This window comes from Sciurus vulgaris (genome assembly GCF_902686455.1).
Source record: "Sciurus vulgaris genome assembly, chromosome: 12".
NCBI lineage: Eukaryota > Metazoa > Chordata > Mammalia > Rodentia > Sciuridae > Sciurus > Sciurus vulgaris.
In genome coordinates, this window is record NC_136473.1 from 59,390,849 (window position 1) to 59,414,510 (window position 23,662).

The 23,662-nt window shown below is 43.7% G+C and overlaps 2 protein-coding genes, 1 long non-coding RNA gene and 1 pseudogene across 9 annotated transcripts in view; 2 read left to right on the forward strand and 2 right to left on the reverse strand.

Annotated features, from left to right (window-relative positions):
* The window catches only part of LOC306641562 (uncharacterized protein), a 109,473-nt gene that overhangs the window by 33,349 nt on the left and 52,462 nt on the right, over positions 1 to 23,662 (reverse strand). The window lies entirely within an intron of this gene.
* Positions 399 to 23,401, forward strand: LOC306641534 (toll-like receptor 5; annotated as a pseudogene). The gene is made up of 2 exons (XR_013766845.1): positions 399 to 828; positions 20,844 to 23,401. The product of XR_013766845.1 is annotated as a toll-like receptor 5 (transcript).
* On the reverse strand, positions 18,477 to 23,112 carry LOC306641576. The gene is made up of 4 exons (XR_013758200.1): positions 23,010 to 23,112; positions 21,928 to 21,986; positions 21,622 to 21,794; positions 18,477 to 18,704 (listed from the first exon to the last, which is right to left on the reverse strand). It is a non-coding gene; the product is annotated as an uncharacterized lncRNA (long non-coding RNA).
* Positions 18,748 to 19,239, forward strand: LOC306641569 (non-histone chromosomal protein HMG-14). The gene is made up of 2 exons (XM_079106726.1): positions 18,748 to 18,928; positions 18,998 to 19,239. The coding sequence occupies exons 1-2, from the start codon at positions 18,851 to 18,853 to the stop codon at positions 19,223 to 19,225; spliced, it is 306 nt and encodes a 101-aa protein (XP_078962852.1). The 5' UTR covers positions 18,748 to 18,850; the 3' UTR covers positions 19,226 to 19,239.

Genomic DNA, 23,662 nt, shown 5'->3' on the forward strand with positions numbered 1-23,662 from the left:
CACTTCCTTCTCTCACTGTCCCCCTTCAGTGGTTTTAAAAGGAATGCCTTTCTGGTGAGGCATAGTTGCATAAATGATGGCTTTCTACTTAAGCAAGCAAGAAATATGAGAGGATTATGTGGCTAACTGGGTTCTCCAGTTTGGACACTGGAGGGTCCTCAGTAGCTGCTCTTTGTGTTGCTGGAGGAAGTAGAAACTATTATTGTTGCTGTTTTACAGATGATTCAGACTTATGCACCCAGGGCTTCAGCACTGCCCAATCTCACACATCTGTTACATTGGGGAGCTAGGATTTGAATCCAGCTGTAAGCAGCTTAGTTGTCATTTCCATCTCTAAACTCACCCCATTATGCAAGGAATACAAGCCTCCCAGTGGAGCCCAGCACAGCCCCTCACACCCCAATTCTGCCCTTTGTGTACCCCCTGCTGATCTGCAGGAGAAGTGCTTCTGAACCAAAGGAAATGACCCCAAGCCCTCCTGTTTTCTTAGCTCCTAGTAAAACGGTGGGACCCTTCTAGCTCCCCATCTTCTGAAATCCCAAATGAGTCCTCTCTGAGGTACCACCTGATGTTTCACTCTCCAGGGCTACGGAGAACTGGGGAGTGAATTCAGTTCCTCTCAGAACTGATTGTGCAGCACAAGGCAGCCCAGATGAGCAGAGGAGCAGTGAGCACCAGGCAGAGAGCACATCTCTAGGCCCTGTCCACTGGGTGTGTGGTCAGTGGAGCAGCAGCATGATCACCTCCTGGGAGCTCATTAGAAATGCAGGTTCTATGGCCCCACCCAGAGCTGATGGATCGGCATTTCTCTTTCAATAAGATCTCTAGGTGATTCTCGTGCAAAGTGCCCAGTGAAGCTCTGGATGTATTTTGCAGTGTATTCAATATAGATTTTATTTAAAAATCACAATGACAAGTTTTCAACTGGATTCAAATCCTAACTCCATGATCTAATAGATGTAAGACCTTAGGCAAGAGCTTACCCTTGGTGACCGTCCATTAAATCATCTATAAAATTATGAAAAGCAAAAGTGTTCAAATCTTCAACTCTCAGGACACTCTCATCCTAAATCTGAGACCCAATAATTGCTTGGTGTCTCCTAACATCACCGTGATTTGCCTAGTCCTACTGCTTAGAAATGCAAAACTCTGGTGGTGACCTTAGGTCTGTTTTCCCCCAGAAACTCACAAGATCCTTGAGTCAGCTTGTTCTCTGCTCACTGGAGAGTAGAGACAGTGGAATTGTCTTGTCCTTGTGTTTGAGCCTCAGAAACCAAATGACCATGGAAATGTCATGAAAGAGACTTCTGGGTCCTGGGTGACAACTTCCTCACCACCACAGTGAATTTTTTCCTCTCCCTGGAGTTATAAGAAAGAAAGTTGCCCATCAGACTGAATGACTTAGACAGCCACCTTCTGAACCAGATGTTGGGTCAGAGCTGGTTCAAAATCTCTTCAACCCTGATGTTCTATGTGCCTCAACTTACAAAATGGTCTTGATCTTTTCTTCTTTTCTGATTAAAATTCCATTTAATAGAAACACACCTAAAATGAAAATTGCCATATGGCACAGAAAACCACCTATCCACCTATGTAATGTTTTCTATTTCTTTCTCTTAGTTAGCTTCCTATTCTCTCTTAAGAAAGCAAAAGCTCTACCTCCTAATGTATCCTCTCTCTCTCTCTCTCTCTCTCTCTCTCTCTCTCTCTCTCTCTCTCTCTCTCTCTCTCCCTCTCTCTCTCTCTCTCCCTCTCTCTCTCTCACACACACACACACACACACACCCTCTGCTCCTAGAATGAAAATAACTTAGAAGTCCCTCGTGCTACGATGAGGAGGTAAGTGCTTCTGATGAATATATATCTTCTTCAAGATTTAGTTGTGCCAAGTACAGCAGGGGCTCCCACGTGAATAAAATTGAGTTCCTGCCCTCCAGATTTACAATCTAGTGAGAGAGGCATAATGTAATAAAAATGCTGTCCTGGAGCCATACCCAGAATATCAAGGGAGAGAGGCAAAGCATGTCTGGAGAAATGCGAGGACCGTTTCATGGAAGAGCCGGCCTCAGAGCAGCCCTGGCAAGGGGCATGGAATGGGATGAGCTGAGGAGATGTGCATATGCATTCCAAGCCCAGGAAGTAGCCCAAGCAAAGAAATCAGGGTGGAGGCCAAATTCTGAGAATGACAGATTATATCTGGGAAACAAAGAAGCAAGGGGAAGGAAGTCTAGAAACAGAAAGGAAGGTTGACTGGGTTGAGGTTTCCCCTTTGTAAAGTGAGAGTGCAGGTCCTAAGGGGCCATTCCAGAATTAGGATATGGTCCCAGGTGGAGGGCCCCAGAGTAATTCTGAAGAGTTCTGATGTTGTGGGCATAAGGAGCCAGGGAGACTTTTCTGGTAGGAGTTGTGCTCTGGGAAGCTCCCTCAGGTAGCAGAGTGAGGGATGCATTTGTCAGAGTTACGCACACTGTTAGTTCTATTACGGTGACAAAATACCTGAGACAATCATCTTAATAAAGGAAAAGTTTCCTTTAGCATATAGTTTTAGAGATTCCAGTCCATGATTGATTGGTCTAAATGCTTTGGGCTTGTGGTAAGGCAGCATATCATTGCAAGAGTGCATGGTAATGGAGAAGTTTTCAACTCATAGTGTCTGGGAAGCAGAGAGAAAGAAGAAGTGCCTGGGATCTCAATATTCCCTTCAGTAACCTAACTTTTTCCTATTAGACACCATCTGTTAAAGATTCCGCCGCCTCCCAACAGTGACACAGGCTGGTAACCAACCCTTCACCATATGGGCCTTTGGGGAACATTCAAGATCCAAACCCTATTGCCCACTCTGGGAGGTGGTTGCTTTAGGAATCCAGGAGGAGACAGTGGGGCCTTGAAGCAAGGAAGAGGCAGCAGAATAGGAAGGCAGGGGAATCACTGCTGGAGATACTCAGAGGTGAAATTCATAGAATGAGTTGCCAACTGCATTGATGCAGACCTTGAAGCTTCTTCCTGTGAGGACTTAGGGAAGCCACCTTATTAGATTTTGAGGATACATGTACTGAAGACAGAAGCAAGGGTCTGTGACCAATGATGATTTTGAACAGTTCAAAGGGATTCGGAAACATCATAGTCTACATGCTATGCATTAGGGGAAATGCTACAGATGCAGAAAAGGACATTTCAGGGTGTGTTCAGGGGAAGAAGGAAGGAAGGAGCTCACTCTCCAAAGCAGATAATATACTACTAGCAGGTAATACTCACTGGTCAGAGGGGAGTGATGGCCCAGAAAGGAGAGAAGAGACCAAGCGAGATGGGGCTGCTGTGCATGACCCCAGATCAGTCCATCCAGGGGACCCAGAGAACCAGCAGACAGTTCTCAGCACCTGGGCACCATTTCTGCAGGTCCAGGAAGAGGAAGGGAGGCCCCAGGGCAGGACACAAGCAAATTCATTCATTCAGCAGATATTTGCCAACAGGGTTCCTTCTGGGTGCTAGTGACGGCAGTAAACCAAACAGAACAAGCAATAGAATTCTACTTTACAAACAGGGACGCAGGTGGGACTTTAAATACCAGCCGAGGAGCTTGACTGCAGTTGTAGATGAATTTCCAGAAGAAATTTCGTGAATGGTCTGCAGCTCAGAGAACCCCTGCACTGCATACATTCCCTGCAGCACGGTCCCATCCGTCCTGACAGGGTTTTCAGTTTCTGCAACTCCGGGAATTCGGCATGGACAGAGATTCTCATGATATCTCCCAACCCCACCCAGTGTGCGTGGAACAAAGACTGAACATAAAAGGGGCATTTCTCACTGGGCTAGACTTAATAATTATGCTTGGTGTTATAGAATCATCATAAACACTTAGAGATGCAAACAGAGCCTAATGAGACCAGAGAGAGTCAGTAAATAAATCAGCCCTTCTCCTGAGCGTGCACCAGTGCCCAGAAACCTAATGTGCTGATCTCAGAGTCCTGTTAATAGAACTGTAGGCAGTTGCAGACTTTCACCCTGCTGTGTTCGTCCTTGGTGTTCACAGAAGATACTAAGGACTGCCTCTGCTCAGGTGTGTGATGTGTCTAAGTGACGGTGTGGAGCGTGCTTGCATTTTGCTTGTGTGAAGTCGCCTGTCCCCAGCCATGGAATGTTGTTTGCATGAGTGAGCTGCCCTCTCTCACCACATTAACCTTAATGTGAAATGCTGAGGCCCAGCCTCCCCTGCTTGACTGAGTTTCCCTCCCAGTGGCGCAGCAGGGTGCTGCCCCAGTACTGGTACAGAGCCCTCTAGCGGGCCTTGCTGTCCCAACACAGTCAGCCACACGGGTGGCCACTAGAGGGCAGCAGCACGCTCCCAATCAGGAGCAGGCGCTGGGCCTTCCTAGGCTGCTAGAAGCAGGAAGCAAGGCCAGCTGCTTCTGGGAGGGGCAACCGGTGGAAGTGCTCCTGAAGGAGTAAGAGGAAGAAGAGACTGGTGAAGTTGTGTTGAGGGCACACTTGAGTGCTGCATGTCTGTAAGGGCAACAACGCACATGACATGGACTAGCTGCCAGGCGTAGGGTCCAGGGCAGTTGTTTCTTTTTTAATGTTTGGACCCAGGCTTAACCACTGAGCCACATTCCCAGTCCTTTTTATTTTTTGAGACAGGGTCTCACTGAGTTGCTTAGGGCCTCACTAAGTTGCTGAGGCTGGCTTTGAACTCATGATCCTCCTGATTCAGCCTCCCAAGTTGCTGGGATTACAGGCATGCACTATCGAACCCAGATGCAGGGAAGTTCTGAGGCCATCAGGAAGGTGCCATGGTTCAGATAAGGGCATGAGAGAGCTGAGAGGAGAAACTTGTGTTGAGAGAACTCGATATTTCAAAGTGGGAACCATGCCAGCAATAAATTACACAGAGATAAAATGGACCTTCATATGGACATTGAAGAGGACCAGAGAGGGTGACCTGCTGGGAGCCAGGGCCGGAGTGTTTTGTGATTAAAGGGAAGTGACCACAAGATTAGCAGATGATGACTGTGAGGTGGGCTGAAGCAGGACCACTGCACAAAACAGCTTGCACTGCCACAAAGGAAGGTGTTTGACATAGAAGGGGATGCACAGCAGACAGAGCTGTGTGGTCTTAAGTAAGTTACTTAATTTCTCTGGGCCTCAATTTCCTTATTTGTAAAATGTTGTCTACAATAGTGGAGGAGTCTACAGTATCCCACAGTATGATATTACAGTGATTAGCATTCAGTTTTCACTCAGTATCCCCAGGAAATTGGTTCCAGGACCACCACAGATGCCAAACATATCTTACACAAAATGGTGTAGTATTTGTATAACCTACTCACACCTCCCATACACTTTAAATAATCTCAGATTAATTATCATGCCTAATGTATTGCAAGTGCTGTGTAAATAGTTGCTTTATGGTATTACTTAGGAGATGACATTAAGAAAAACATCTGGGGGTTTCAAGATGGCGGCCTAGAGGGTGGCTGCATTTCATGTTTTTCCAGGACTCAGGATTCAAAAGAGGAGATATTGAGACGCTTGGGACCAACTCAAAGCAGCCGGGTGACTCTCACCCCCTGGGGGGGCATCCCGGATGGGACGGTGGTCCCGGAACGCAGGAAACTTTGTGAAGTAGAACTGCCGGCAAGACGCCCCTCCCCCCGCTGGAGCAGTGAACTCAGACAGCTGGGAGTGCAGTAAAGGAGGCCGCTCGGCACAGCGCTGGGACTCGGAGCAACCACTGGGGCTCCGGCAGCTGCCCAGGGGAAGAGTGGCGAGGAGAGCTGTGTGGACTCAGGACACCGGGGCCTGCCCTGAGGAGGAGGAGGAGGAGCGTGGCCACTTGGATTTGGAGTGACTGCACGGAGCTGCAGGCGGTTGCCAGAGGAGAAGCTGCGCGGCGAGCTGTTTGGACTCGGAACGACGCTTCTGAACACCGGGGCCTGCCCTGAGGACGAGGAGGAGGAGGAGGAGCGCGGCCGCTTGGATTCGGGGTGACTACACCAGAGCTACAGGCGGTTGCCAAAGAAGGGGCTGCGTGGCGAGCTGTTTGGACTCAGACCACTTCTGAACCCCGGGGCCTGCCCGGAGGAGTAGGAGGAGGAGGAGGAGGAGCGCGGCGGGTCGTGTGGACTGGCAGTGACTGCATTAGTGCTCCAGGCGGCTGCTCAGAGGAGAAGGCGAGTGGTGAGTTGTTTGGACTTAAAGTGACAGCTCCTGAACACAGGGGGGCTGCCTGGAGGAGAAGCGTGGTGGGACGCTTGGTCTTGAGTGGCCGCACCAGAGCACCGGGCGGTTGCCCAGAGGACCCGTGCTGCGGGTCACGCGGACTCAGAGCCACTCAGAGCGACCGCTCCTGAACACCCTGGGGGTTATCTGGAGAAGGAGGAGGAACGGGAAGGGTCACTTCGACTCGAAGTGATTGATTGCCCAGGGCTACGGGTGGTTGGTGGAGGTGGAGGCACGCAGTGAGTTTCTTGGCTCCTAGTGAACGCACCGGAATACTGGGCAGCTGTCTGGAGGAAGAGGCCTGTGGCGGGTCTCTGGGACTCAGAGCGATTGTACAGGGCCCCAGGTGGCTGCTCAGAGGAGGGGCCACATAGCCAGGCGATAAGGTGCACAGCAGGGTCCCAGGATCTAGGAGGCTTCTTGGTGGAAGAGCCGCACAGAGACAGGCTTAGGGCGGAGCGAAGGTTCCAGGCCTGCGGGCAGATTCTCTGAGGAAGGGCAGCCTAAGGAGAGTCATCTGCAAAGGGTGAGGCTCCCAGGCCCAGGAGGTAGGGCCGGGCCCCTGGGAACTTTGCAGAGGAAGGCAGCCCAGCCCAGGCGGTAGCTGTAAATTGAGGGGAACCTCTAGGAGGGAACTGACCAGTGAGACCTCCCCACCGGGTGAGTCTTCCCTGCTGGGTGAGGTTTCCCCACAAGGATGGTAAAACCAGAGACTCAGGCCCAAACAGGCCTTGCCTCAGCCCACAGCCTAGGTCCCCTTTGGATGATCATTGGTCAACAAGTGGAGGCACCTCTGCCCACTAGCAGGGATTATACCCCACCTGAAGGCCACCACTCCTAGAGAGGCAGCTTCCTGGTGGAGCACCGCATTATCAACTTCCTCCAAGACTTCAGCCTACTGAAGGCTAAGGGGGGATATATATAGAAATCTTCAGGGACATTGTAAGTCAATAGAGGAAATCTGCAATATCTCAGCGGTCCTCTGATACCTGAACATTATGAGAAAACAAGGAAAGAAAATGCTGCAAACAAATCTAGATGTTACATCAATAAAACCCAGTGACAGCATGGCAGAAGAAATGACAGAAAAGGAGTTCAGAATGTACATAATTAAAATGATCAGAGAAGCAAACGATGAGATGAAAGAGCAAATGCACGCACTGAATGATGAGATGAAAGAGCAAATGCAAGCATTAATTGATCGCACCAATCGACAGTTAAAAGAGCAAATACAGGAAGCAAAAGATCATTTCAATAAAGAGTTAGAGATATTGAAAAAAAAACCAAACAGAAATCCTTGACATGAAGGAAACAATAAACCAAATTAAGAACTCCATAGAAAGCATATCCAATAGGATAGAACACCTGGAAGACAGAACCTCAGACATTGAAGACAAAACATTTAACCTTGAAAACAAAGTTGAACAAACAGAGAAGATGGTAAGAAATCATGAACAGAATCTACAAGAACTATGGGATATCATGAAAAGGCCAAATTTAAGAATTATTGGGATTGAGGAAGGCCTAGAGAAACAAGCCAAAGGAATGAACAACCTATTCAATGAAATAATATCAGAAAATTTCCCAAATCTGAAGAATGAAATGGAAAATCAAGTTCAAGAGGCTTATAGGACTCCAAATACACAAAATTACAACAGACCCACACCAAGGCACATTATAATGAAAATACCTAACATACAAAATAAAGACAGAATTTTAAAGGCTGTGAGAGAAAAGAACCAAATTACATTCAGGGGGAAACCCATACGGATATCAGCAGATTTTTCAATCCAGACCCTAAAAGCTAGAAGGGCCTGGAACAACATTTTTCAAGCCCTGAAAGAAAATGGATGCCAACCAAGAATCTTATACCCAGCAAAACTTACCTTCAAATTTGACGATGAAATAAAATCCTTCCATGATAAACAAAAGCTAAAAGAATTTACAAAAAGAAAGCCAGCATTACAGAACATTCTCAGCAAAATATTCCATGAGGAAGAGATGAAAAACAAAGAAGCAAATCAGCAAAGGGAGGAATTATCCTAAAGGAATTGTCAAATAAAGGAGGAAACAAGTTGTGTCAAACAAATAAATAAATAAAATTTAAAAAATGAACCAAATAACCGGGAAACCAAATCATATCTCAATAATAACCATGAATGTTAGTGGCCTGAATTCATCAATCAAAAGACATAGACTGGCAGATTGGATTAAAAAGAAAGATCCAACAATATGTTGCCTGCAAGAGACTCACCTCATAGAAAAAGATACCCATAGACTAAAGGTGAAAGGATGGGGAAAAACATACCATGCACATGGACTCAGCAAAAAAGCTGGAGTATCCATCCTCATTTCAGATAATGTGGACTTCAAGCCAAAGTTAGTCAAAAGGGATAAAGAAGGACATTACATATTGCTTAAGGGAAACATAAATCAGCAAGACATAACAATCATAAACATCTATGCCTCAAACAGTGGCTCATCCATGTATGTCAAACAAATCCTTCTCAATTTCAGAAACCAAATAGACCATAACACAATAATACTAGGTGATTTTAACTCGCCTCTCTCACTATTGGACAGATCTTCCAGACAAAAATTGAACAAAGAAATCATAGATCTCAATAACACAATCAATAATTTAGACTTCATGGACATTTATAGAATATACCATCCAACCAAGAGCGAATACACTTTCTTCTCAGCAGCTCATGGATCCTTCTCTAAAATAGACCATATATTATGCCACAAAGCTAATGTTAGCAAATACAAGAAGATAGAGACACTACCATGTATTCTATCAGATCATAATGGATTGAAGTTAGAAATAAATGAAAGAGTAAAACACAGAAACTATTCCAACATCTGGAGATTATATGATGCTATTATAATATGCTATTATATGATGAATGAATAACAGAAGATATTAGGAAGGAAATTAAAAAATTCTTAGAGGTAAATGAGAACAAAGAAACATCATATCAAAATCTCTGGGACACTATGAAAGCAGTACTTAGAGGGAAATTTATTTCATGGAGCGCATTTAATAAAAGAAGTAAAACTCAACAAATAAACGACCTAACACTACAGCTCAAAGCCCTAGAAAAAGAAGAACAGACCAGCACCAAAAGTAGTAGAAGACAGGAAATAGTTAAACTCAGAGCTGAAATCAATGAAACTGAAACAAAAGAAACAATACAAAAAATTGACAAAATAAATAGTTGGTTCTTCGAAAAAATAAACAAAATTGATAAACCTTTAGCCACACTAACAAAGAGAAGATGAGAGAAAACCCAAATCACTAAAATTCGGAATGAACAAGGAAATATCACAACAGACAGGATTGAAATACAAAACATAATTAGAAGCTATTTTGAAAATCTATACTCCAACAAAATAGAAAATTTTGAAGGCATCAACAGGTTTCTAGAGACATATGAATTGCCTAAACTGAACGAGGAGGACATAAACAATTTAAATAGACCAATTTCAAGTACTGAAATAGAAGAAGTCATCAAAAGCCTACCAACAAAGAAAAGTCCGGGACCAGATGGGTTCTCAGCCGAGTTCTACAAAACCTTTAAAGAAGAGCTCATTCCAACACTTCTCAAAGTATTCCATAAAATAGAAGAGGAGGGAACCCTCCCAAACTCATTCTATGAAGCCAATATCACCCTGATACCTAAACCAGACAGAGACTCATCAAGGAAAGAAAATTTCAGACCAATATCCTTAATGAACATTGATGCAAAAATTCTCAACAAAATTTTAGCAAATCGCATACAAAAACATATTAAAAAGATAGTGCACCATGATCAAGTTGGTTTCATCCCAGGGTTGCAAGGTTGGTTCAACATCAGGAAATCAATAAATGTAATTCACCACATTAATAGACTTAAAGTCAAGAATCACATGATTATTTCAATAGATGCAGAAAAAGCATTTGATAAAATACAGCACCCCTTCATGCTCAAAACACTAGAAAAAATAGGGATAGTGGGAACATTCCTTAACATTGTAAAGGCCATTTATGCTAAGCCCATGGCTAATATCATTCTAAATGGTGAAAAACTGAAAGCATTCCCCCTAAAAACTGGAACAAGGCAGGGATGCCCTCTTTCACCACTTCTATTCAACATCGTTCTTGAGACTCTGGCCAGAGCAATTAGACAAACCAAAGAGATTAAAGGGATACGAATTGGAAAAGAAGAACTCAAACTATCCCTGTTCGCTGATGACATGATTATATATTTAGAGGAACCTGGAAATTCCACCAGAAAACTCTTAGAAATCATAAGTGAATTCAGTAAAGTAGCAGGTTACAAGATCAATGCCCATAAATCCAACGCATTTTTATACATAAGTGATGAATCTTCAGAAAGAGAAATTAGGAAAACTACCCCATTCACAATAGCCTCGAAAAAAATAAAATACTTGGGAATCAATCTCACAAAAGAGGTGAAAGACCTCTACAATGAGAACTATACAACACTAAAGAAAGAAATTAAAGAACACCTTAGAAGATGGAAAGATCTTCCATGTTCTTGGATAGGAAGAATTAATATTGTCAAAATGGCCATACTACCTAAAGTGCTATACAAATTCAATGCAATTCCAATTAAAATCCCAATGACGTACCTTACAGAAATAGAGCAAGCAATTATGAAATTCATCTGGAAGAATAAGAAACCCAGAATAGCTAAAGCAATCCTTAGCAGGAAGAGTGAAACAGGGGGTATTGCAATACCAGATCTTCAACTCTACTACAAAGCAATAGTAACAAAAACGGCATGGTATTGGTACCAAAATAGAAAGGTAGATCAATGGTATAGAATAGAGGACACGGACACAAACCCAAATAAATACAATTTTCTCATACTAGACAAAGGGGCCAAAAATATGCAATGGAGAAAAGATAGCCTCTTCAACAAATGGTGCTGGGAGAATTGGAAATCCATATGCAACAGAATGAAACTAAACCCATATCTCTCACCATGCACGAAACTAAACTCAAAATGGATTAAGGACCTCGGAATCAGACCAGAGACCCTGCAGATTATAGAAGAAAAAGTAGGTCCAAATCTTCACCTTGTTGGTCTAGGATCAGACTTCCTTAACAGGACTCCCATAGCACAAGAAATAAAAGCTAGAATCAACCACTGGGATAGATTCAAACTAAAAAGCTTTCTCTCAGCAAAGGAAACTATCAGCAATGCGAAGAAAGAGCCTACAGAATGGGAGAATATCTTTGCCAATCATACTTCAGATAGAGCACTAATCTCCAGAATCTATAAAGAACTCAAAAAACTTTACTCCAAGAATTCAAATAATCCAGTCGACAAATGGGCTAAGGAAATGAATAGACACTTCACAGAAGAAGATCTACAAGCAATCAACAAACATATGGAAAAATGCTCAACATCTCTAGTAATAAGAGAAATGCAAATCAAAACCACCCTAAGATTCCATCTCACCCCAATTAGAATGGCAATTATCAAGAATAGGAGCAACAACAGGTGTTGGCGAGGATGTGGGGAGAAAGGTACACTCATACATTGCTGGTGGGGCTGCAAATTAGTGCAGCCACTCTGGAAAGCAGTATGGCGATTCCTTAGAAAACTTGGAATGGACCCGCCATTTGACCCAGCTATCCCACTCCTTGGCCTATACCCAAAGGACTTAAAATCAGCATACTACAGAGACATAGCCACATCAATGTTCATAGCTGCTCAATTCACAATAGCCAGACTGTGGAACCAACCTAGATGCCCTTCAATTGATGAGTGGATAAAGAAACTGTGGTATATATATACAATGGAATATTACTCAGCCATAAAGAATGATAAAATTATGGCATTTGCAGGCAAATGGATGAAATTGGAGAATATCATGCTAAGTGAGATAAGCCAATCTCAAAAAGCCAAAGGACGAATGATATCGCTAATATGTGGAGGATGACATATAATGGGGGGGAGGGAAGGGTTAGTGTTAGGGTTAGATTAGGGTTAGGGAGGGGGGCAAGTATGGAGGAAGGAAGTACTGTATAGAGGGTAAAGAGGGGTGGGAGGGGTGGGGGGAAGGGAAAAAATAACAGAATGAATCAAACAACATTACTCTATGTAAATTTATGATTACACAAATGGTATGCCTTTCCGCCATGTACAAACAGAGAAACAACATGTATCCCATTTGTTTACAATAAAAAAATAAAAAATAAAAAATAAAAAAAAAAGAAAAACATCTGTATGTGTTCAGCACAGGTGCCATTTTGTTCCCAAATACTTTTGGTCTACAGTTGGTGGAATCCACTGACGTGAAGCTGGAGGATACAGAGGGATGACTGACAATTCTGTCTTCCCTCCAGACTCCAGCCCAGTGGTTCACAGACATGAGCATATGTCAAAATCACAAGAAGGGTTCCATAAAACACACTGCCAGGCCCCAATCCCAAGGCTTCTGATTCAGGTGGACTCCAAGTGTTCCTGCTTCTCTCTAGATGCTCTTGCTGCTGGTGGGGGGACCACACTGTGGGCATCAGTATCCTACAGTGTGTAGAGCCTACAAGCTTCCGTTGGACAAGGATCCTCAGTATCCAGTGACTGACATAACTCAACCTCGGAAGAGTCCCTGTAGAATAAACAGAGGTGGAGCTGAATGAAAATGAAATCACTTCTGTAGCCTTAAAACCATGGTGACAGGAGCGAGCATTGTACCTGGGGAGCAAATTCTGAGGCTGAGAGCACGCAGTCCCCATCTGTTTTAATGGAACTATGGTCAGAGGCGGAATGCTGAGCTGGAGGGACTGTGACCCTAATGAGGTTTTGGACTTGTTCCAACCTATCTGTTCGCTTGTTCAGTGGGATGCTTTATTGGGATGCATCTAGAGAATGTATTTGTCCTGGGAGACTTCCCCTGGTCCCCTGCCCTTCAGGTTTCTCAAGGCTAAACCTACATTCCATACCCACCTTAGGAATTAGTCCAGTATTTTTATTACTCTGCGAACTTTGCAGAAACTCTCTCAGGTCCCCATTTGGAAATCTACCACGAAGTGTCTTTCTCAGATAGTGAGTCCACCAGGCTTGGTGCTCCAATGGGGCCCCAGGTTGACCTGGCACCTGCCAGGAGAAACATTTCTCTGCAGCTTGCCACATGATCACGGCCAGTCTGGAATCCGTTCAGAACACGGGCCCTGCCAGGGATCCTATTCCTGGTATTACTTGTTAGGGATCGAGGATTAAATGAGCATAGGAACAGCTCTGGCTCAGACCAAGGCATCCTCAGGCCAACTATGGTGTCCAGGGAGCAGGGCACCCCCAAAATGTAGGCTTGTGTATTTGCTGCTTGTGCACCATGGGCCATAACTCAGGAAGCTTAGGCGAGCAGCTCTGTTGTCCAGGCAATGAAGTAAGAAAGGGAACCTGCTCCACCAATGGCTGGGATGAAACAGAAATGGACTGGCTTCAATTGAAAGAGATACTGACCCTTCTCTGGTCTTGTCATCTTAATTAACAGTGGCTGGCAGGAACCTTGAGGCCTGCATTGATTGTGCTATTCCTGCTTTCTCCCCTCAAAGCCCTAGATATGCATTAACCCACCTTTAGTCATCTAAATCCAATGCACAACAACCCTCTGAATTTCCTATCAGCCCTTCTTTCTCTCAAGAATCATGGGGTTTCTGAGATGAAGGGGACCCTTCAGATAGTGCCTTCTCAAAGCGTGGCCTGAGAACTGCTTGCCTCCGAGTACCTGGGATATGACTGTGAAGTGCAACTTTCAGGCCCCACCAGGCCCAAGGAACCTAAGAACCCAGGAGGCAGGCATGGCATCAGGCTTGACATCATTGGTGGGTTTGGCTTAATTTTTTTTAATTGTGCAAAATATGTATAACCTAGATGTTATCATTTTAATCATTTTGAAGTGTTCAATGGCACTAAGTACACCCACCAGCATCTTTCAACTTGTTCATGGTCCCAAATTAAAACTCTGTGCCTATTAAACAATAACAGCCCATTATCCCCTTCTGCCAGCCCCTGGAAACCTACTCCTCTTTCTGTATGTCTTAATTTGTCCATTCTAGAAACCTCCTACAGGTTAAGTGGTGTAGCTCTGTGGTACAGCACATGATTAACATGCTTAAACTCCAAATTTGAACCTTAGCTGCAAAAAAAAAAAAAATTTAATATTTTTTTTCACTTTTAAAGACTGCATTTTGATTCATTGTACATAAATGGGGTATGTCTTTTCATTTCTATGGTTGTGCACAATATAAATTCATACCATTCATGTAATCATATATGTACATAGGATGATGATGTCTGTCTCTACTCTGGAGAACCACTAGAGGGCACACTACTCTGATGGGTAGAAAGCTCTTCCTGCTCTATGGTGCCCACCACATGAACTGGGGAGAAGCAAGTAGCCACAGCTCCCAGGCTTCTTCTGGGCCCTGCCCCACCTGCTCCCACCCATCTTGCTCCCTTCCAGATTCAACTCACTTAGAGTTTTGGGTTTCAGGTTTCTTGGTACCTTTTGGATTCTGTTATGTCCACATTGGTCAAGCCTCTCTGGCTGAGTCAGTCCCCCACCCTGGCTCTCTCTCTCTCTTGCTGTGTGGATTCTACTCTTGAACTCTCATCTGAAGTCTGACTGGATCTGAACCAACTTCACTATCTTGTTCTCACTTCAGATTACATCTGCCTTGTATCAGTGCTCAGTTGAAATTTCCTTCCACTCATTTTAGCTTCATGCTCCCATTCCAGGACATCTGCTGTGTGACCCTTCTTCCTGCTTTTGTCTGCACAAACTACCTCTCCAGTCACCTCAGTTCACTTCACCTGACTCTTCTGCCCACTGTTTGGCCATTGGACCCATAGAGATCTGCTTCAGAGGCAAATATGTAGTTATTTCATGCCTTTCTTCATAAGGAAATAAGAATGCATGAAATTTGTACAATACAACATAACCTCAAACAATTTTCTTTAAAATATTTGTTCAGCTGGTTTTATCCATCTTACTTAATAACTTTAATTTTGGCTGTCCTAGTATGGCTTTGAAAATTTGGTGTCTGGAAATATATGTTTTCTTTCACTCATTATCACCACAGATTCAAGGTCATTCACCTAGTTTGGTTCATATGTTTATATGTACTGAGTCATCCATAAAGAAAAACTAAAAGTTTAACTCTGTCATCCCGAGAGCTGGTGTTCTCATTGCTGTGTCTCTGCAGGGATTTCTTCTCTGGTGACATAAGATGAGGAATCATTCTAATGTTTGGATAAAGCAGCAGTTAAAAACTTTCAGCAACTTGGGGACTATGCTGGTTCATTTCTGCAAATATCAGTAGTTCAGCATCAGAACATGTTTATCTTAAGTCACTTAAAATCCTCATTTGTGAAATCAAAGGTTCTGTCCTTTTTTCTTCTGGAAGAGAGGTCAGCAAACTGTGGTCTGTGTTTGGACTGCAAAGCCTAAAATATTTACCATCTGTCCCTTTCCAGGAAACTTTTTCCCAACATGTTCTGGAAAATAAGCCATTGTGGTTATTTTTATATATATTAAAGGTTATCAATATAACATTGAAATGGGTACGCCTTGGAGATCAGTGAATTATCTAAATCTGGGTGCAAAATTTGGTTTGTGATGCAAATGTGCAATTTTGGAGGGCAAGGACTCAAAGCTCTCCGAAGTTTCACAGAGGGGTCCGTGACCTCTAACATTGAGAATTATGACCTATAGACTCCTGCTGGACAGTGTGCCTGGGTGCCGTAGCTGACCACAGCATCTAGATGTGGGCAATGAGACTGACAATCTTATGTGTCTTGAAGGTCCTGCTAGAATCCACTTCATACCAGAGGATGTGAAGAAGCTTACATAAAACTCCATCTAAATATGATTTTTCCATGGTCATTTATTTTTGTCCATGGGTCATGAAGCCTGATTTCCCCTTATTTTTGTCTCCTCTGAAATGCATCATCAGAATCTTCACCCTGGGTACCACTGCAAAAGGGATCATACTTCCTACCACATAACATTATCTGCCTTCTAAGACTCTATCAGCTTTTAGAATCAGAGCCCCAACAAGTGCACACCAGGACATTTGGAGCTGGATTTGGGGTCCCTTGAAGTACCTGCCTTTCATCTTGTCCCTTGGCACATCCATCTCTTTTTCTGTAGATGCTGGTCTGCACTTTTTAGTCCTGCTTTAATAATCATGATTTATAGTTGATATTATTGATGCTTTTGGAAAATATATAGGACATAAATGATGAGTATATAATTGAAGATGTCAGGTACAATGGAAAGATAATGGAACCTCTCATTATGCCTGAGAAGAATGGTCCCAAACCATTAAGGGAGACAGGATGGTGTCTGCCTTTGGGGGTTCTGCTGCACCCTTATCTGCTCTGATAGCTTTCTATTTTCTTTCAATAATTCATCATATTGACTATTAATATCACTTGGAACTTTTATTCCACTTTCCATTTTGGGTATTATCTATAAATACAAGATCATTAGCTCCCACTCAAAGCCACAGGAAATTCATTAAGAAATGACTAAGGCAGTCAGCATGGTGGCTCACCCCTGTAATCCCAGTAGCTTGGGAGGCTGAGACAGGAGGATCACAAGTTCAAATGAAGCCTCAGCAACTTAGCAAGGCCCTAAGCAACTTAGCAAGACCCTATTTCAGAATAAAAAATAAAAAGAGCTCGAACCTCAGTGGTTAAACTCCTCAGGGTTCAATCCCTGGCAAAAAGAAAGAAAGAAAACAGAGAGGGGGTAGGGAGAGAAGGAGGGAGGGAGGGAGAAAGGAAGGAAAGAAGAAAGGAAGGAAAGAAGGAAGGAAGGAAGGAAGGAAGGAAGGACGGACTAGTTCATTTCTATTACCCAATCTGATCACCTGCAAAAGAAAAAAATCACAAACTGTGTAGGTGGAAAGAATAAGGTAGGTTTCAAAGAATTCCTGGTTTTAGTCACCAGCATGGCCCAGACGAGAGATGGCAGTGGCTTGGAATAGAGCAGTGGATAGGCTTAGGAGGAGGAACCCACAGAATTTGCAGATGAATTGATTGTGGGGTGATATTCAAGAGAATGAGGGTGATTCTCTGTTGTCATCTTGAGCCTCTGGGTGAAAATAATTTAGCTACTTACTGAGATGGCAGAAAAATTAAGAGTGATGATAAATATTCTCACCAAATTTCTCCTAATAACCATTAAATGCCTCGAAGACCTAATTCTGCTCTACTGTATTTTTTGTGCCACAGCTTCACAGATGCTTTGAAATCATCCTCAACAGGAAGCAAAACCTCTTCAGAGCTGGGTCCAGTGCCCACTCCAGCTCCATGACTGTTCTGGGTTTAATCTATTCTACAGTCAAAACTATTGCCCTTGATGGTATTTTGTGGAATTTCTGCTCTTTACAAACTTTCCTTCCTTCCTATTTCTTTATTTTCATTCCCCTTCATTCTCGTGCCCTCTGAATGCATAACTCTTTGCTGATATATTAGTCAACTTTTCATCATGATGACAAAATACCTGAGTAAACAACTTATAGAGAGGAAAGGTTTGTTTTGACTCAGTTTCAGAGAATTAGGTACAAGATCTCTTGGCCCTGTTTCTCTGGGCATGTGGTAGCATAGTACAAAATGGTAGGGAACACATGGCAGAGGAGGCTGCTCACCTCCTGGTGGTCAGGAAGCATGAAGAAGGGGCACAATAAGGCACCAGGGTCCCACTGTCACTTTCAAGGGCATGGCCCCCTGACCTAACTTCCTCCTGCTAGACTCTACCTCTTAAAGTTTCCACTGCCTCCCAGTTGCTGCAGGCTGATAACAAAGATTTTAATACTTCTAAACCATAGCAGCCTCCATCACAGGGCTTTTGTTACACTGAAGCAAATTGAATGTGTTCCAGGCACCAAAAATGGAGGAGTCTTATGAAGTTTCTCTGTGCTTCTCATAGCACCCAGCATGATAGAGGGAACATAAGCCAGACATGACTGAGCACCTTTTGCTGTTGCTGCATGGGCTAAGCAAACACCCTACTCAGACAGATGGAGAACTCCCCATGTGGACTTCAGCAACTGGACTGGATTTTATTTATTGTTGGATGCTCACAGAGTCACACAGAAGCTAGCCATGAGGGCTGGGGATATAGCTCAGTCGGTAGAGTGCTTGCCTTGCAAAAAGAAGGCCCTGGGTTTAATCCCCAGCACTGCAAAAAAAAAAAAAAAAAAAAAAAAAAAAAAGCTTTATAATCTTTATTAAACTGACCAGATCTGACTCTTTGTGGAGATGATGTAGACTAACTCTGTTAGTCAGCTTTTCCTCTCTGTGACCAAAACACCTGACAAGAGCAACTTAGAGGAGGGAAAGTTTTATTGTGTTCATGGTTTCAGAGATTTCGTCCATGGAGAACTGACTCCATTGCTCTGGGTCCAAGACATCATGGCAGAAGGGTGTGATGGAGGGAAGCTTCTCAGGATATGGTGACTGGGAAGCAGAGAGAGGAGAAGAGAAAAAGAGGACTGGGGGGTCGCAGCAGCCTGGGCGGCGGGAGCAGCGCGGCGGCCAGGCAGCGCAGCTTCGGAAGGCTCCCGCGCGCCGCGGCCCGCAGCGCCCGCACGCGCCCCGCCAGGATGCCCAAGAGGAAGGTCAGCTCGGCCGAAGGCGCGGCGCGGGAGGAGCCCAAGCGCAGGTCGGCGCGCCTGTCGGCTGTAAGTATGGCCAGCCCGAGGCCGGGGATGGCGGGCGCGGCCCCCGCTGAGCGCGCGTTTGCCTTTCAGAAGCCCGCTCCGGCCACGGCGGACGCCAAGCCCAGGAAGGCGGCGGCCAAGGATAAATCTTCTGACAAAAAAGTTCAAACAAAAGGGAAAAGGGGAGCAAAGGGAAAACAGGCTGAAGTGACTAACCAAGAAACAAAAGAAGATTTACCTGCCGAAAATGGAGAAACTAAAAACGAGGAGAGTCCCGCCTCTGATGAAGCAGAAGAGAAAGAAGCCAAGTCTGATTAATCACACACCATGTCCTATCAGTGGTCCCGTTTCCTTTCTTGTACAATCCAGAGGAATATTTTTATCAACTATTTTGTAAATGCAAGTTTTTTAGTAGCTCTAGAAACATTTTTAAAAAGGAGGGAATCCCACCTCATCCCATTTTTTAAGTGTAAATGATTTTTTTTAGAAGCGAAATCATTTACTGGTTGTTTATTTTTGGGTACAACCAGAAAATAGTGGGATATTGAAATATGGGAGGCTTGGACTGTCTTGGGTGTCAGCTTAACATTCCATAGGTGGGGGGTTAGTTTTATACCTACAATACAGAGCATATTAAATGGCAGTTTGGAGTCACAGTCTTGCATTTAATGTCTTGAATATTTTAAATTACTTCTATTCCTGTGTTTTTTAGTAGAATTGTTTCCTGAAGAAGACCACTCCTGGAACATTGCTGTCAGAATCGTGTGTACTCTGTAACATTTTTGGTCGTGGAAGTCTTAGTTTTTCTAATATTTTTAATGTGCTGTGGAAGATTGAAAGTTTGAGTATGTAGTGTGTGTGACAGTTTTGAATTAGTGGGACCTAAATAACAGCAGCATTCAAAGATACTGGTACTTGATACTCTATTAAGAAAAAATTGCCTCCAAATTCAAAGCTGGAAAGTCACTGGAATAACTGAAAAAGAATCACAGTATAAGGCTTTTTAGATTTTCGGTACATGTGTTAAGAATTGTGTACAAAGTGAAATGTCTGTGTACTGATTCTCAATACAGCCAATAAAATCTCAAATATGAAAAAAAAAAAAAAAAAAGAAAAGAAAAAGAGGACTGGGCCACAGAAGAGATGAACCCTTCCAGGGCATGCCACCAGTAACCCACCTCCTCCAGCCACACCCCACCTGCCTACAGCTGCTACCCAATCAGCCCATTCACATTAGGATGGACCTATTTGATCATAGTTCTCAAAATCTAATCATTTCACCTCTGAATATGAATCCAGGAGCTTTGGGAGGACACCTCATATCCAAATCATAAATACCCAATGTCTGTATGATGAGATGTGCTGTGTATGGAATCAGCTCGGATCATGAGATGGGCTAGAGGACAAGACAGGTGAGGGTGGAAAGGTAAGGGGATTTATTTTCCACTCGTCAGCTGAACCTTTTGTGGGCTAGAAATGGACTATTCTCTGGCTGAAGTGAAACAACTTTTCTCCAACTTCTCTCAACAAATCTTGAATGAAAGAGTGAATGAATGGACAGATGAATGAACAGACAGTTATTAAAAAGACCAGGTGAAATTTGTTCCTATTCCATTGTTTTGTAACATTGGGGATCTCACTCGGGGCTTTGCACCTGCAAGGCAAGTATGGCACCTCTGAGCTACATCCCAGCCCAGGTCAATGTCTAGAACACTGCCTCGTATGGAGAAAATGCAGTACTAAGTGTCTGACAGAAAGACAGACAGAACAGCTTCATCCACAGCAGGCAGTAATGACCACAGCCACATTCTGGTGTCATGTGAGCAAAGGGGGTCCACCAGAACAGGCACATCCTGGAGGAGACCCCCAAGTTCTGAGGATCATGTACAGTGCCTCAAGCTGAGATGCTGTGTTTCCCTTCCCCTTTCCCCCACAGGACCATGGCAGATCACCTTGACCTTCTCTTAGGAGTGGTGCTCATGGCCGGTCCTGTGTTTGGAATTTCTTCCAGCTCCTTTGATGGTTGGATGGGCTTTTTTTATTTCTGCAATATCACCAAGATTCCCTGGGTCCTCAGCACCACAGAGAAGCTCCTGCTAAGCTTCAACTACATCAGAGCCATCACGACCACCTCATTCCCCCACCTGGAGCAGCTCCAACTGCTAGAGATCGGGGGCCAGTTTACTCCCCTGACAGTGGACAAAGAGGCCTTCAGAAACCTGCCCAATCTTAGGATCTTGGATCTGGGTAAAAATCAGATCGACTTCTTGCATCCGGATGCTTTCCAGGGACTGTTCCATCTGCTTGAACTGAGACTGTTTGCCTATGGGCTCTATGATGCTGTATTAAGAGATGGTTATTTCAGAAATTTGATTTCTTTAATTCACTTAGACCTATCCTACAATCAAATTGGTAGCCTTTACCTTCATTCTTCATTTCAGAAACTGAATTCCTTGAAGTCCCTAGATTTTTCCTTCAACCAAAAATCCATCTTATGTGAAGGTGAGCTCAAGCCACTTCAAGGGAAAATGCTCTCTCTTTTCAGTCTCAAAGCTACTAACCTGTATAAGGGAATTTCTGTGGACTGGGAGAAATACATGAATCCATTCAGAAATATGCAGTAGAAACCCTCGATGTTTCTGAAAACGGCTATCACAGGAAAATTCAACAATGCCATCAGGGGAAACCAGACTTCCTCTTTGATTCTCACCTACCATATTATGGGTTCTGGGTTTGGCTTCCAAAACATCAAAGATCCTGATGAGAACACATTCTCTGGCCCAGACAGAAGCTCAGTGGTACGCCTGGATCTTTCACATGGGTATATCTTCTCCTTGAACCCCCGACTCTTTAAGACACTCAAGGGGTTGAAACTTCTGAACCTTGCCTACAACAAGATAAACAGGATTGCAGACAAAGCATTTTATGGACTTGAGAGCCTCCAAATACTCAACATATCATGTAACCTTCTTAGGAAACTTCATAATTCCAATTTCGATGGGCTACATAGTGTAGCCTACATTGATCTCCAAAAGAATCACTTTGAATAATTCAGGACTAGACATTCAGACATTCATTCCTAAAAGAATTACATACCTTAGATCTGCAGGATAATGTTCTTAAAACCATTTCTTTTATTCCAAACTTACTATCCTCTTAGGTGGCAACAAACTGGTGACTTTGCCAAATATTAACTTTAAAGCCAACTACATTCACTTATCAGAGAATAGGCTAGAAAATCTGGCTGATCTCTACCACCTTCTCCAGGTATCTCAGCTCCAAACTCATTTTAAATCAAATCGCCTTTCCTCTTGTAACCCAAATCACACCCCTCCAGGTAATCACAACTTAAAACACCTTCTCCTTGGAGAAAATATGTTGCAGCTTGCCTGGGAAACTGGGTTCTGCTGGGATGTTTTTAAGGGGCTCCCCATCTCCAGGTTCTGTATCTGAATAATAACTATCCTAATTTCCTTCCCCCTGGAGTATTTAGCAATCTGACTGCATTGAGGAGACTCAACTCCAACAGGCTCACGGTTCTTTCTCCTGGTAGTTTACCCGCTAGTTTAGAGGTACTGGATATATCCAGAAACCATCTCCTATCTCCTGATCCTGGCGTATTTGCATCACTTAACTTCTTGGACATAACCCATAACGAATTCACTTGTGAGTGTGAACTCAGCACTTTTATAAGTTGGCTCAATCAAACCAATGTCACTCTATTGGGATCTCCTGCAGATATAAACTGCATGTGTCCTAACTCACTCTTGGGGGTTTCCCTCTACTCCATTTCCATGGAGGACTGTGATGAAGAGAAAGTCTTAAAGTCCCTAAAGTTTCCCTTTTTATCTTATTCACTGTCACTTTGACTATGTTCCTCATGACCATTCTCATAGTCACAAAGTTCCAGGGATTTTGTTTCATCTATTAAAAGGCAGCCCAGAGACTGCTGTGCAATGACCATCCACAGGGAATAGAACCTGACAGGTACAGATATGATGCCTACTTTTGCTTCAGTAGCAAAGACTTTGAGTGGATACAGAATGCTTTGCTAAAACACCTGGACACTCAGTACAGTGACCAAAATAGATTTCACCTTTACTCTGAAGAAAAAGACTTCATCCCAGGGAAAACCACATTGCCACCATCCAGGCTGCCATGTGGAACAGCAGAAAGATCATCTGTCTTGTGAGCAGACACTTCCTTAGGGATGGGTGGAGCCTAGAAGCCTTTAGGTATGTCCAAAGTAGGTGCCTCTCTGACCTCAGTAGTGTCCTCATCATGGTGGTGGTTGGGTCATGGTCCCAGTAGCAGCTGATGAAACACCAGTCAATCAGATGATTTATACAGAAGCAGCAGTATTTGAGGTGGCTTGAGGATCTCCAAGATGTTGGCTGCGTTCTCAATAAACTCTCTCAGCACATCCTAAAGAAAGAAAAAGAAAAGAAAGAAGACAATCGCATTCAATTGCAAACGATAGCAACTATCACCTAGTAAAAAGAGCAGCATGCAATTTATCCCCAGCCACAAATAACGCTTGACTTTGTATTTGCACAAAGTTACCAAGGGGGCTCTTTCCAGAGGTCTTTTCCTTATTATGAATACATCAATCTCTTAGCTTTCCTGTCAACACAACGTTTTGTCTCACTGACCTCCAAGTAGAAAATAATATCTAGAAAATTGCAACTGAGATGGTGAGTGAGAGATTCCCACTCACCATTAATTTCCCTTCAGACCCAGTAATACTGTTCTCAC

Coding starts and splice junctions, on each gene's coding strand:
- LOC306641569 (XM_079106726.1), top strand. CDS start 18,851: ATGCCCAAGAGGAAGGTCAGCTCGGCCGAAGGCGCGGCGCGGGAGGAG. Junction 18,929..18,997: donor GGTCGGCGCGCCTGTCGGCT/GTAAGTATGGCC, acceptor TTTGCCTTTCAG/AAGCCCGCTCCGGCCACGGC.